The 14,942-nt window shown below is 47.6% G+C and overlaps 1 protein-coding gene across 1 annotated transcript in view; it reads left to right on the forward strand.

Annotated features, from left to right (window-relative positions):
• Nucleotides 1-14,942, forward strand: part of Lrig1 (leucine-rich repeats and immunoglobulin-like domains 1) — a gene marked incomplete at its 5' end in the record, with an annotated part of 110,685 nt that overhangs the window by 47,156 nt on the left and 48,587 nt on the right. Inside the window, 1 exon segment of the mRNA XM_013513717.1 lies at nt 1,746-1,820. Within this exon segment, the coding sequence (XP_013369171.1) occupies nt 1,746-1,820 (75 nt within the window).

Raw genomic sequence — 14,942 nt, forward strand, 5'->3', positions numbered from 1 at the left:
GTAAATATAAGAAGAGTTCTTGCACAGGCTGCCATATTGGCAGCAGGCCCCTGACCTTAGTTTAGTTGTTCTGATAAACCCAAAGACCTCTTCTAGTAATAACGATACTGAGGGGTGCTATAATAATTTATTGGCTAAGATTAAGGCTGATGGAGGCTTTTTAGTACCATGATGGCAAATGGATCCCAGCAGGGTTGAAAGAGATAAAAAGGTGAAGCAGAAACAGTCTGTTTAGGAGATAGTCAGATAAGAGACTGTTAAAGTAATTAATTGCCTATTTCAACACACAAACAAACAAGGGTTCCTTAAGTGAAGAAAAGATTTGCCACATGATACGGATCTGCTTTTTCTCTACCAGATGCTTTGGTCGTGAAGCTATTGAAACAGGCAGTCTCTGTCCCACAGCCCGGTAATTGCCCAGCTTCATTCCTAACTGGCATTGGCACTAAAGAAAGCAAATGGGATAATTCTAGACTGTTTTTTTTTCTTACTCATTTCTTTTAAAAGATGGCAGACAACCAGATTACTCTGTTCAGGCAAATGCTAACTGTATAGTTGTCTGAATACAGCTGTCGTCTCAGAGGCATTATCTTTAACCGTAATGCGACGTTCTATGTAAGATGTACCTCTTTAAAAAATAGAGAACAAGATAACCCAGCTTTACCCCCTCTACTTTGCATCTCAAGTACAATTTCTTTCTAGCCCATTACCCGGCAGAAAGCCTGAACATTGTCCTTTGGCTTCCTTAAGGTTCTCTGGGCTCACACTGCAAGTCTGATTTTGGATCCTCTTCCCAGATTTGGAAATACATGTCCATGTAAGGAGACCAGATTGCACAGCCTCTCGGGGCAGGCCAGCCAAGCTGTTTCGGTTTGTGGGCTTTCCCTCCCATTAGCGATATTAACTATGGAAATACAAATTTAGAGTGTTCGAGTCGGAAGGGAGTTTGGAGAGAAATGTCTTGCCTGTGGAGGATTTTCAGAATATCTGTGCAGAAGTGTGTGTGTATTTGTTTTCCTGGAAGACCATCCAGAGGCTTCACCCGAGTCCAGGGAATCTGGAACCTCAAATGCATGAGTCTCCGAGTCCAGCTCCCTTGTTATTTCACAGATGAGGCATTGAAATAATTGGTCCCACATGTCATAAACCCCTCAAAACTCCACACAGGGAACAAGTGGTCTCCAGCTTTTGTTTGTGCCAGTTGCCCTGTGGCCAGGGTGGAGCACCAGAACAAACAAGGGAGGACAGTCTTTGCTCCCCAGGTCCTTTCCTCACTGCCTCAGCCCATCAGGAGCATTGTCATTGGTGGTCTTGAGGCGCTTGACCTGGACTTGCCTCCTGGTCTGTTTTCACTGTTCCTTGCCTGTGAGGTCTGATTTCTGGGCCTGATGATACACAGGAGATATCTGTGACACATTTCCTCTTTGAGTTTCTTTCTTACTGTGGGTATGAAAAATTAGTTTTTTGTGACCTCATATGAGTGTTCTCTCTTTAAAAAAAATTTTATGTTTTCTTTTATCTAACATGAGAATATTACTGTGGCTAACTGTGTTTTTTTATTTTTTAACATGTGTATGGGGGCTGGGGATTTAGCTCAGCGGCACAGCACCTGCCTGGCAAGTGCAAGGTTGTGAGTTTGATTCCCGGTACTGGAAAAAAAAACAAAAAAAGAAAAAAAAAGTGTATGATTTCAAACTACTAATTTAAATGCTCTAAGATGATTTAATTTCTTTTTGTTCTTACAGGTACCTCAATAACAATGAATTGACAGCGATACCATCCCTGGGTGCTGCTTCAGTGCATGTCACCTCTCTCTCTCTGTAAGTGGTGCCGCCTGGGGACCCTGGACTGCGTAATGGTGCCGTGGTGTAATCTTGCCAGCAGTTTGTGGCAGGAGAACTTGTGTTCGTGTGTTCACTGGTAAAGAAGAGCCCTTTGTCATGTAGTCTGAAGTTCATGGCAAATGCCGTATTTGCTGTTTTGGAGGTTTACAGAATTAAAAGCTGAACGTTCTGCCTTGTCTGTAATTTGGGGAAAAATAAATCTTTCAACTGCCCAGAGGGGTATAGAACTAGATTATTTGTTCTTGGTGGTTAAGCAGTAACTCGGGTGGATAAACTGGAATTATATGAAGATGTGTGTGAATTACTAGGTGACAGACTCATCTTTGTGCCACTGAATTTGGTAATGTGACTCAGTTTCCGTTTATGGCTGCAAAAAAATGAAGTACCCTCAGACCTCTGAAACCAACATAAAAGTGAATTGTTATGCTCAAGTGTTAGATGAAACAAAACCTGTGTGTTACTATAGAAAAAGATTATATAGGGTCTTAGCCAAGAAAGAAGGCCACAGGTGTTATCATTTACTTTGTCAAGAACTTTTCCTAAGCTGAGTGTGATGGCAAATGCCCCTAATCACAGCACTCTTGGAAGAGGAGGCAGGATGATCATAGGTTCAGCCCAGCCTGGGTAACTTAGTAAGACCCTGTCTCAAAATAAAGAGCAGAGGATGTAGCTCGTCGTGAAGTCCCTAGGTTCAATTCCAAGCCCCTCCCCGCAGAGATTAGGCCCCTGCCCTCACCCCATTGCTGCCTCCATGAAGTGGAGGTATTCGTTGGCTTCAAGCTCAGCCAGAGGTCTTTCCAGGTGTCCCAGCCCTGCGTCTGGCAGTGCTCGCCTCGAGATTTTATTGGCAGCTTCCCCAGCACAGCACCTCCTTCTTCACACTGAATTTCCTGTCTCCACCCCAGCCCTGCATATGTTTACTTTATTTTGCTGGTTTGATAGTTGCTCACCTGTATGCATCTTTTTCTCAACACCAGGACTGAGCAGTCTGAGGAGAGGGATTTGGCAGGAAGATGCTGTCAGTAAGATTGCTCGTGTAGCTTGCAGATCTCAGGTTTTGCCTGGCTCTTGTCCCTGTGTTCACTGGGTGCTGTGGCCTGGTGAATCATGCTTTCACACATAACCCTTTCAAAGCCTGGTGAGGCTGTAGGAGGGCCTAGGAATGAGAGTTGGGTTTCATGTTTCCTGGACAGGTGATGTAATCTCATTTACAAAATGTGTTCTGACCCATTTTATGCACGGGGAGAGTGAGGGCAGGGCTCCAGCGGGGAGAGAATATACCCAGAGTTCTTGGCATCGTGTGGGACCTCTGGTGAGCGTTCAGCATGTGGTGGCTGCTGCTTCTGCCGGGTGGTTAGTTGTTGCCTAGTTCCTTGGACGTTGGTGAGGTCTCACCTTTAGGGCCTCGGGGTTTGTGAGTCAGACGCTGTTCCTGGGTCGCGCTGGCCTGAAAGCTGTAGCCCTTGATGGAGAGGCAAAGGTCTGACTTGGTTTTTCCGATCTGCTTGGCCTGTGTGTACAGCATCTGGAAGGTGTTTAATTGCTGCTAAATTAAATGAGCTAGCCTTGTGTGAGGCTAACTAGGGATGTGCTAATCCTTTGTGTGTTCATAAAGCAGAGCACTTGAAGGTGCTTGTGACTCCTGGCTGCTGAAACCCCAGGTCATGGGCCAGCAGTGTGGTATCAGCACAAGCTCGTGAAAAATGCAGAATCTCAGGCCACATGGATCAGGAGCTGTTTGTAACAAGGTCCCTGGGATCACCCACCCTTTGCAGTTTGAGAAAGGCTGGTTTCCTTCCTCTTAGTCCTCCTTTGGTGAGGAAGGCAGAGCCATAGAAAACGCTTTGTATTGCCAGAGCAGAAGGCGTGGCGCCCTGAGGGTCTTCTGCATTACAAAACAGTGAGGTGGAGTAAGACTGGATCGAGATGCCCTGCATGGCTTCTCCACCCGCTCTGCTTGGTGCAGCAGCATGCTAGGTGACTGAGCCGCCCTGTGCCAGAAGCAGGAGGGCCCTGGGCTTGCCCCTTGGGCCTGTGGCACTTTGAATTGTCTTTTGCTCTTCTGACTAAAAATACAGAAATCGCCCCTTGCTGCTCCTTGTCCCCGGTGCCACGGGTAGTGGGGCTGTTTGGCCGTGTGCCTGCTATTCTATTAGCGTTGAAATATGTAGAGCAAGAGAAGAAGAAAAAGAAAAAAGAGTCCCTGTCTGTTTTGATTCATTTGGAAAATGCAGGTTAGATTGGCAGCCACCTCTTCAGCCTGGCGTTGGTCTTCATCTGACTTGCTCGGTGATGTCCCTGAAACTGTAGAACTAGAGAGTCACTACCCTCATTTTCACCCAGGTGCCTGTGTTCTCTGTTCTTAGACTAGATCTTTGAATTTAGTGCCTGCAAAAAGTTTAGCAGTGGGGTGTGTGGCAGCAAGATTATAGATAATTTCGCTGTCCTCCTGCATGCCTTCCTGTATTTTCCGTGTGGGCTGTGCAGAGGATGAGGGAGAAAATAGCAGAGCAGGCAGCAGATGGGTATGGCTGTATAGCAAAAAGGACTACCTTTCTCATCCTGCCTGAAGAAAGGTAGAGGCCTCAACACCATCCACATGGCAGTTGTGCTTGAAGTTTTGAAGAACATATTTTCTATATGTGTCTGTTGCTTTTTAGAACTTTAGGAGTAAAAGGTATCACATGTTCTGCAAATAATGAGCAGGTGCCTTCTGTGCCCTTGCAGTTGTGGCCCAGGGGCTGTCCCAAGGTGATGTGAACACCCTAACACATTGCTTGCAAATGTGGTCAAGTAGACTCTGCAGTCCTCCCCAAATTCTTTTTTTTTGAGACAGGATCTCACTGTACAGTTCAGGCTGGCCTGAACTCATTATGTGGCCCTGGCTGGCCTTGAACTCACAGTGATCCTCTTGTCTCACCCTCCCAAGTGCCGGGATTATAGGTGTGTGCCAACATGCATGGCCACCTCCTCGAATTCTTACTTCCCTTTTTGAACAGGTAGAGGATCAGGAAAATAACCAAAGGGTACAGAGGAAATAGAGCAGACCGTCTATGGAGGGTGAGCTAGGGGAGGCAGGACAGCTTTCTCAGGGCATGTTTACAGGCAGATGCATCCGGGAAAGTGGGACCAGGTGTGTCTCCTTCTCTGTCCGATGCATATGTGATGTTGGACAAGTTGCTGGTTTTGTTTTGTCTTGTTTTTGTTGAATGATTTGAAACAGATGGTCAAATATCCTCACAGCTTTCATAGTTTTTGTGTGACCGAGAAATTGAGAGTAGAGACAATAATGGCACAAAAGCCATAGTTAACCCTCTGCTGTGCTAACCACTGTTGGTGGTTTGTATTTTTAACAGAGTAGCAGTGTGTGATATCCAGCTCAGACACCTGTAATTCTGGACTTGGGCTCTGGGCGCGAGCTTGTCCTCTCTTGAGCTCGAGTGCCCCGAGTTCCCAGGCACCAGTTCCCCTCTGCTGATCGTCACACTTGGGAAGGCCACATGGGAAGAGGTTTTGTTTGCTCCTGGCGTTAATATCAGGGCTTCAAAAGAGACTTCCACAGTTTTAGGAACTGGAGTCATGGAGCAGTTTCTGTTGGTTCATACTTTCTGATTAAAGGAATCTAACTCAAAGTATTTGTCAAAGGACATTTATTTGCATCATGTTCTGAGGATAATTCTGAAGCCATTTGTGCTTAAGAGAAAGCATAAAACTCAAGGAATGCTTTTAATAGGATTGGGTTGGAGTGAGGGAACTAATTTCATAAATAGTTCTCAGAAAAAGCAGCAGCTTTTTGTTAAATGGCAGCAAAATCTGCCAGTGGATTTGTACATCAGAGATCATAAAAAATTTTGAAGTCCAGGAAACTGAAGTTACGATTCCCACAGCAACAGTAATTCTGCCTGATGCATAAGTGACATTTCTACTGAGGACAAACTTCTGCTTTTCCTGTGGTGGTACTGCACTTGTATCATTGAGAAGATTGCTTGCAATGGAAGCGGTTTAATTTTTTCCTAGGAGTGAAGTTGCTAGAAAATCAGCTTTGGCCGTGTTTCCTGTGCAGAGATCACAGCTTACTGCCCGTGTGGCCCTTGCTGTGTTGCCGCCCTGTTCTTCCAGGCAGTGGTACATTTGGACCTGTCTGTTTTACCGTGGCACGTCCTTTGCGCTCCCCGGTCTGTGTCCTCATTAGGTGGGAAATCTAAACAAAAGCTAGTTGCACACAGTTACTTCGTAATATGGCCATTACAATTCCTTAGCCTTGTGTTGTGTTTAAAAATGCAATGAAATATTTCTAATCTTGGAAGAAAATCTTTAGAGAACAGTTTTTTTAATTCATGAAAGATAAATTAACATTTTAAAGCATATAGTTCAGTTCCTTTTAGTTCATCCCCAGTGCCATAAACCTTCACTGCTGTCTGATTCCAGATCATTTTCATCATCCCCAAAATTAAATCCTACCTCCTTAAGCAGTTACTTCCCATTTCCTCTCACTCTAGCCTAACTACTTCTTTGAGAACTTTTTCTTCCTTCCCTTCCTCGCTCGCTCTGTCCCTTCCTTCGAGAGTCCTTTTTTTTTTTTTTTTTAATGTTAACAAATGTATCTGGAAGACTTAAAATATGAGTAGTTTAAATAAAAATCTCGGTAAGGTTTTAACTATCCATTCTATTTTGCTGTGACCTCTTGGCTAAATAAAAACTGACTAAATAAAAAGGATGGAATATCCCTTCATTGTAACTTCCGGAGGATAAAACCTGGGAGGAAAGCAGCGTGGTGTCCTGTCTGTGACCCTGTGCAGAGCAGGGGAGCCATGGAGTTGGGGGGAGCTGAGGCGGCACAGCCTGAGCCCCTCTCCGTGGATGGATCTGCTGGTGAAGTAAAATCAGTAGGAATACTTACCTCAGAACATCTAGCAAACCTCTAGAAAAAAGGGAGGAAATCAATCTTCTTTACAGGCTTGTTAGTGCAGAGATCAAGTCCCATGAAAATGTAATTAAAGAGCAAGTCTTGGAGGGGAGGAAGCCCCGATCTGCCATGTAGGGTTGTGCAGAATAATAGCATCCTTTAGAGGCCTGGCCTAGAGGTAAGGGAGAAAGACTGAGAACTCAGCTTCAGAAAATTAGGCTCGGCTTCAAGGCCTGAACTAAGGCCATCAGGAATTAGGCTTGAAGCACAAGTGAAGTTGTACTGAGTGGGAAATCGTTGCTGGCATTCCTAAAACTGTACGTGCATGTATATGCAAATGTGGGAGCTGCAGGTCTTACTCTCTGTCTGCGAGGCCTCGTGCCCTCTCCATTTGGCTGTTCTCAGAACTTCTTGCATATTGTGCCCCTTGGAAGGTGGCCAGCATTGAGAAATGGAATGCAGAGCTCACATGAAAATTTTCTTGGGGGCTGGGAATTTAGCTCAGTGGCAAAGCGCCTGCCTGGCAAGCGCAAGGTCGTGAGTTTGATTCCCGGTACCAGAAGAAAAACGAAAAACAAAGCAAAACAAAAAAAGAAAATTTTCTTTTGTACGTGGCATTTCTCTCTGGAAGTGTGCTGTTGTAGCTGTGTTTAAAAGCAGAGTGGTAATCTCAGGTGATGTGTGTGTGTGGGTAGTAGAACCTGCCGTCCTTGTAGGTCCGTGCACAAGTGAGGTGGAAGTAGCTGTTCTTCCTCCCTCCTCCCTAGGGAGGAGTTGCCCACTGGACCATCTACCAATTGTCAGGTTAAGAGGACTATCAAGGGCATTAGAAAATACAGAGACATCTGTTTCCATGCCGCTTTGGAGAGGCTTCCTCCACAGGGAACCCGAAGTAGCCTTACTGTTAAAGGAAGGCTAGTCTGTTTGGTGTCAGTGTAAAACTGAACCGTATTGGCGTTGTATTTGTTCTGGCAGTAAAACATACTTTCATCAGAGTATGGAGTTAGTAGTGACTCCAGCCACTTTAGGAAGATACTGTAGGCAAAGTGGGTTTTCCAAAGGCCCAGTCTAAGTTTAAATGAACGTCTTTTGTTCCTTGAGAAGCCAAAAAAGGGATGATTGGTTCCCACACAGTACGGGGAGAATAGGGCCATAGTTAGAAAACAGTATGACAGAAGAGAATGTATAAAATGGGGGTGCCTAGTGGCTGCACGGTCCCTCTGTGTCTTCAAAGAAGTACTCACTTTCTACCCTGTCTGCCCAGATTTTGATGGTATGATTCTTCTGGATAAAAACTCTTTCTCATTCTTTAGGGAGGTCATGGCTTCCCCCTCAAGGGTAGCCCTGAGGGTCGCAGACTGCAGCATCCATCACTGTCACCTGAAGAGACAGATGGCTGGCCCAGTCTCTGTTCTGACTGGGACCAGAGTGTTTGCTTTGTTCCAGCATTCTCTTTTATTTTTGGTTTTGTTTTTTATCTTTTTGAGACAGGGTCTCGCTATGCAGTTCAGGCTGGCCTTGAGCTCACTTTGTAGCCCAGGCTGGTCTCGAACTCATGGCAATCCTTCTGCCTCCGCCTCCCAAGTGCTGGGATTGCAAGTGTGAGCCACCACGCCTGGCTGTTCCAGCATTCTCAAGTGACGCTGCTGCTGCTGCTGCTGCTGCTGCTGCTGCTGCTGCTGCTGGAGGACCACTGCCTGGGCTTCTGGGGGTTGAGGAGGAGTCTGAGCGTTCTTCCTAATTTGCTTGGGCTTTGGGAGACAGTAAAGTGTTTAGACACCATCACTGGTGTGACAGGCATCTATCTGGGACCACAGGGCTCCAAAGCTCTGGTAAAGCAGTCACTTCTGGGAAGAGTTCTGAGACAGGGTCCACTGAGCACAAGTACGGTGGCCAGAATAGAGCTGGCTGCAGATCAGGGATTGAAGCCCACAGCTGTTATAAGTTTGTTTCTGCTTAGTTTGCTGTTTACTGGTGACAACTGTAGGTTCCCGGAAGACCTTTACCAGTTCCAGCAGACACACAATCCCATGAGTACTGTAGCCTGGCAGGGGCCCTGTCCGTTATCTCAACTGTACGGGCACTTCGCAGCTCCACTTCCAGTCTGCACTGCAAGGCAGGAGTCAGTTTAGCACTTCTTACCTTCCTGCTGTCAGCCAGCATTATCTGAGAGTCTCTGTCCTTGCCTAATTCTCAAATGGGCCACTTCTTTATTCCAGGTGCAAGTTAAAAAGAGTGTCTGTGATTCTTTTTATTCTCTTTCCCTTAAATCATCCCCACACACACACGCACACACATACTGTCTGTGAGGTGGCTGGGAAGTTCTCCTTTGCTTTAATGGGGAAATCAAAATCACTACCTGCTTTATGTATGACCTCTTCCGGTTTTCCCTTCTGCCACTGGGGAGCTGTAGTCCTGGTTGTCAGTAGGCAAAAGAAGTGTACAGAAAGCAAAGGAGACCCTGGCTTCCACCTCTGAGGCTGCTGTGCCCGCTGCAAGGTTGCCAACTCTTGTCCTTGTGGAGCCCGGTGAGAACAAGCAGTCCGGGTCTCACGGCCTGGAGTTTGTGTTCTCAAGCTCTGTGGCTGCAGAGAAAGATGGGTGAGTCGGCAGCGGTCACACGAGGGCTGAGTACTGTCTGGTGACCCTGTGTCTCTAGCGGAGTGTATGGCTAGGAAGATTCTTATATAATATAACGTTGCAGCTGAGGCTTCTCGTTCTGCAGCTTGCTTTCTCTCCCTCCCGCTCAAGTGGGTGTAATTTATAGGCGCTAGGTGGAACACCCTGGATGTTCAGCCAACACACTGAGAACTTGGAGTATTCAGAGGAATACTAAAGGACAGGCCTAGTTCCATTTGGGGGCCAGTTTGCCCTCCCTGCTTTTCCTTTGTCAGCAGGCAGGCTACCATGAAAAGCAGCAAGCTTCTACGGAAGGCGGAGCAGAACCTGTGGTTCTTAGAACTGCAGCCTCATTCAATGCGAGACACCACCAACGAGGCCCAGAATAGAAAATTAAACACTGACCTTACAAAGAAAGCAGCTCTCTGTCCCGGAAACTTCCCAGGGATTCTGTAGCACAGATGTCCTTTTGCCCCGTCCGAGTGCGTCTTTGCCTGGGAAAGGAGCCACTGTGGCCTGCTCCGAGCCTGCCAAGTTACACACGCAGTCCTGACTCGTCGTTTTCCTCCTGTTCCCTAACTTCCCAGCCCTGTTGTGTGAGAGTGGGGGTGCTTAGCCAGCCAGATGAGAGGTACATCTGCAGGTTATTTGCGGAGAGATGAAGGGAGCCCCAGCTGCAGGGCTGGGGACCAAGCAGAGGGATAGCCATGCCATTGGAATATGGTCATGGAGCTCACTGCCTGTTCGGGGAGCTCCGTAGCTGAGATCCTGTGGCTGAGAGCTTCTTTCGTTGGGTGCCGCACCTCCCTGCCCTCTCATTCTTCTTGATGACTGCAGGCTTTAAATACAGCCCGAGAGCCCCAGTGCTGGGGCAGCCGTGGCTAGACTTGGAGGGGAAGCGTCTGTCCTTGCAGCAGTGGGTGCTGCAAGCCCTCCAGGGCGGGAAACAGGGAGCTGCTTTCTCCTTGCACAACCTCCTGTGTGAAAGTGCCTGGCTCCTGCCCATATCAGCAGTCTGGTTCCACTGGGACCATTTCCTCCTCCTCCCCCACACCCCCTACTTCCTGCAGGTGGCTTCTGTAATCCAGTTACCGCTGGGGAAGATGCATGTGCATATGCACCTAATCCGAAAATGGCTGGCTTGCCTTTGACCTGTGTGGTGACCTTGGAAGGAAGGCAGGGCCTATTGTGTCTGCTCACACCTGGGAGCCATTTTCAGCTTTTACAGCCCAAGTGGAAGAAATGTGTTTGCATTTATGCCGGGCCTTTCTTTCAGAAGGCTGTCAGTGTTGGGAAGTACACGGGGAATGGTAGGTTCATTTTGTGCAGAGGCAAGGTTTGTGAGGATAGGACAGTTTACGGAGTGCACTGAGTCACGAAGTGGCCATTTCTGTAGTGCAGAAACGATCAAGCGTTGCCAGTCTCGTATGGATGAGTGTGAAACGGGTATGCTGGTGTGCTGACGAGGAACACTGACATTGGCGGGCGTTGCCCATTGTGCCTTCCGGGCCCTTTTTGTGCAGTACTCTGTGGTCTTGTGAGACATCTGAAGTTCAGAGAAGGCAGGCAAGTTCCCTGAGGTCACAAAGCTAGGAAGTGGCAAAGGTGGGACATGATCTCCTCTCTTATCTCCGGAGCTTATGCTCACTGTATGGGGTCTAGGAACCTGGGAGGGTTTTGTCTTGGCCAATGGTGACGTTATCAAGTTGTCGTAGGCACGGGACACTTGCGTCCAGGCTCATGGACGCAAGGGTTAGATGTTGCTCTTGGGTGTGGAGTGAGAAGCTTCTGCTTAGGAAAAGTCAGCAAACATCCTCCAAAAGTGTCCTTGCTTTACAGGTCTCTTTTTGGCCCCCCAATGAGCTTATTTTGGGCAGCTCCCCTCCCCCAATCACACGGAAGTTGGCCGTTCCAAGCTAGTTGATTATTCCAAGCTAGTAACGATCAGCCATCTGTTAAGTGTACAGAGGAAAGTAATCTTGCTGTCAGGTCTCAGCAGAGCCCAAACTTGTTATTCGATTGTGCCAGCAGATTTGCAGATAGTGACGACCTGCCCTCAAAGACATCACTTCAAGGCGGATTCCTCTGCAGTGTCCTCACTTCCTGGACATCTTTCAGACCCAAACAGCTGAGGTAGAGGTGCCAGTTTGTGGTTTTCTCTTCTCAGCTCCTCCAGATGAAAGTGTGCTGTGGAGGCTGCAGGCTGCTGCGCTCCTGTGTGCTCTCCAGGGCCCCTCCCTTCTGCTCCGCTATGTCCAGGCATTGTCTGGGGAGCTGAGAAGCCTCTGAATGTGGGAGGGGCTGCTGGGAAGTTAGTTTGCAGATACCTGGGCTCCTTCCCTGCAGAGCCGTGGGATAAAGACAGGTAGAGCTAGATCTGCACCATACTCTGGTGTCCTGTGGGCTTCATGGGGCGTGGTGGCTAGAGTCATGGTGCCTGTGAGTCGGGGTTGGAGTGCTGCCTCTATCCTGCCTCTACCATACCACCTTGGTAGGTTCTCTCAGGCCTCAGTGTTCTTAGAAAATGTTTTCCAGAAGAGTGGTTGTGAGGATTAACTAGATAACGTGTCCTCAGTACAGTGTTTGAGATACAGTGAGTGTGCACCAGGCGTGGGGCAGCTTGTTAACCCTGGCGGCTGTATGTGGAGCTCAGGGATGGACCAAGTGGACCTGCTGTTGGAGCTCTGCTCTGAAAGGTTTTGATGTGTCCTTCCCTGAACCAAGAGGCCCGGTGTCAAGGCAGGGGCACATGCTCTGAACATGAATCTTACTTGCAGATGTTCCTATGGCTCACTGTCGTGAACCGGATCAAATTCATACAAAAATTCCTCTGTGTGCATGTGCGCGCGCGCCTTACCCTTGCCGTGTATTCATTCCTTGTATAGGAGCTCTAGCACCGCACTAGAATTGATGCTGCCTTCCCTTTTCCCACTGACTAGTCCTCTGCCCAGGGGAGGGAGGAACAGCAGGCTGCGAACGCATCTAAGCTAGTGTTTAAGCGATGGCTTCCGTCTTGGCTGCATCATAGAATGACCCAAAGAACTTTAAAATCCAGAGCAATTTAAGTCAGACATCGAGTTGCAGGTGTGTGAGGGCCAGGAACAGCCTTGAGCCCAGATATTGAAGTTTTTATTTATTTTTTAACTTTTCTAGGACATTTCTGTGTGCAGCCAAAAGTTTTAAAAAACCATAAGCTGAATAATTGCAGGTGAAAGATAGTATTCCTCTCTCCTGTCTCTCACCTTTCATGTAAAGCACCGTCCTCACTTTCCTTTTTCTTTTTCTGACCTGGTAGAGAAGATAACTAAGGCTGCTCTTCAGTTTCACACTTAAGATTCTGGGGGTTCCTAGCTATCACTTACAGTGACTAGGAACTGGCTTTGGTGTTGGGGAAGGTGGTTCAGTACGATTAGACTTGACCGTGTCACTTGATTACAGAGCAGACATGTGGACTCACCCCTCATTGTGGGTCATCCCTTCCCGCTCCAGAAGTAGCCCGCCCACTCCAATTTGCGTTCCTTGTGTAAGTCACACAAGTCCCATTATGGTTAAAAACAAAAACAAAAAGACTTTTGTAAAAAGACAGCAGACAAAACATACTTATTTCAAGTTTTTAAAATACTTTTTGCTTTAAATTTATCCAGAAGCAAGGCTATTGGAGTCCTCCCTCACCAAAAGCTATTTTGCAAGATAGCAAAACTATAATGTAGAGATTGAGTGCTGGATCATTACATCATGGATTTCTGTGAGGACTGTGTTTGGAACTGGATGCTTAACAGAAGTCACAGAGTAATTAGAATTTTGGAAATAAGAGAGAATTTCCCCTTGGATCTTTAGAATGTGACCTTTTTTCCAAAGCAAGTGTGTTTTGTGTAAGTGGAAAGCAGTGGTTATGTGCATGTAGAGTGAAGCTGTTTTTAACCCCTCAGCCTTGTTTGTTTCATGTGGGAAGAAGCACTGGCCTGTTGTGAAAGATAGGTGTGCACTGGGGGCCGGAGGTGCAGTCTGTCCAGGTCCCTTGTCTGTGGCCTTGCTGACAGCCATGAGAAATACCCCCCCCCCCCGCTTCCTTCGTGGGCCAGGCTGGCCCAGCTTCTCTCTGTTGTATTCTCAAAAAATGTGTTAGCACCAACACATTCTGTAGCAGTGATTCTGTAGCAGTTGCAGGGTTCCAGGTAGGTGCCCATGCCTGTCTTTACAGCCCTGTTCCTTGGAAGACAGCTCTGAGCCCTGAGAGGTTCAGTCCACGGTCCAGGGAAACAGATTCAGCACGTAAGTATTGCTGTGCATTGTGGACATGAGTTCGCTTTCCTGCGTAAGTCACGGTTCATCCTGCTCCTGTCTCAGTGGCCTCAGAAGGCTTGAGGAGTTGGCGCATTGGTGAGACCCAGCGCCCCATGGCAGGCATTTCAGTACAGAACGCTGGTGTGTTCTTTTCTTACTTGGAGAAGAATGTCAGGGTGTCCTGAGTGACTTCTCTGCGGGAAGGGGAAGGCTTCTAGCTGTCTTCTTGTCTGGCCCCATGGTGAGTGTGGATTGAGGTGGTGGGTGCTGGATATCCTGAGCATGGGGAGGAAGCATCCCTTCTGGAGTGTGTGGGTGCTGCCCTCTTGTTAGCCTTGGTAGTACACAGAGAGGACCAAGCATAAGGCTTGGTCTCTTGTCCTTATTCAGCCCGGACTGAACATCTTTCACAAACATAGCTCCCCTCTGGACTTCTGTTACCTAATTTGTAAGGAAAAGGGCTAATTCTGCATCAGCAGTGCTTAACACAGGTTAAGAATACCTGTGGCCGCTTCCCTGCCCATGGGCCTAGGCTCTCTGTTCTTTGAACAGGCCCTTCATCTGTAGGGGAGAACTGCTGTTGTTGGTGGCCCACTGTGGGACCTTGGGTTTCTGCTAGAGGCGGCTCACATGCTTGTGGGTTCTATGAAGGGGCCAGCTGAGCCTGTGCTGCTCCATGTTGGGAAGTCTTTTTGGAGCCATGTAGGTGATCCTAGCCAGCCCTTCTGATCCACTGCCAAGTAGGAGACATGCAGTTCGTCTCTACAGCAGGGCCTTCTAGGCTGTGTGGCCCTTAAAGTACCCAGACTTGGCCCTGTTCTTCCTCTCAGTTCCCTCCTGAAAGTGGTGTCTAATCTCATCCCAACCCACTCTGCAACTGCTTCCCAAAGAAAAACCTGGCTTATTTTTGTCCCATCAGAGGTATTCGATGAAGAAATGAATGAAGGGCCCTTTCTTGGCCTCCCCTCCCATGGATAAAATCCCACTCTTTTACTGCTGGCCCTGGCTGCATTTCTGCCTGGTCTGTCATCATGTCCTGTGTCAGACTTGACATCAAACTCTGCACACTGAAAAACTCACACTGGGGGCTGGGGATTTAGCTCAGCGGCAAAAGCGCCTGCCTGGCAAGCGCAAGGTCGTGAGTTCAGTTCCCGGTACCGGAGAAAAACCAAAAAAACAAAACAAAACAAAAAAAAAAAAATCCTTTTCCTGCATCTATTTAGATGATCATGTGATTTTTGAATTTGGCTCTTTTGATATGGTGTATTACATTTATTTATTTGCATATT

Source organism: Chinchilla lanigera, unplaced genomic scaffold (genome assembly GCF_000276665.1).
Source record: "Chinchilla lanigera isolate Chin_1 unplaced genomic scaffold, ChiLan1.0 scaffold00020, whole genome shotgun sequence".
Classification (NCBI taxonomy): Eukaryota; Metazoa; Chordata; class Mammalia; order Rodentia; family Chinchillidae; genus Chinchilla; species Chinchilla lanigera.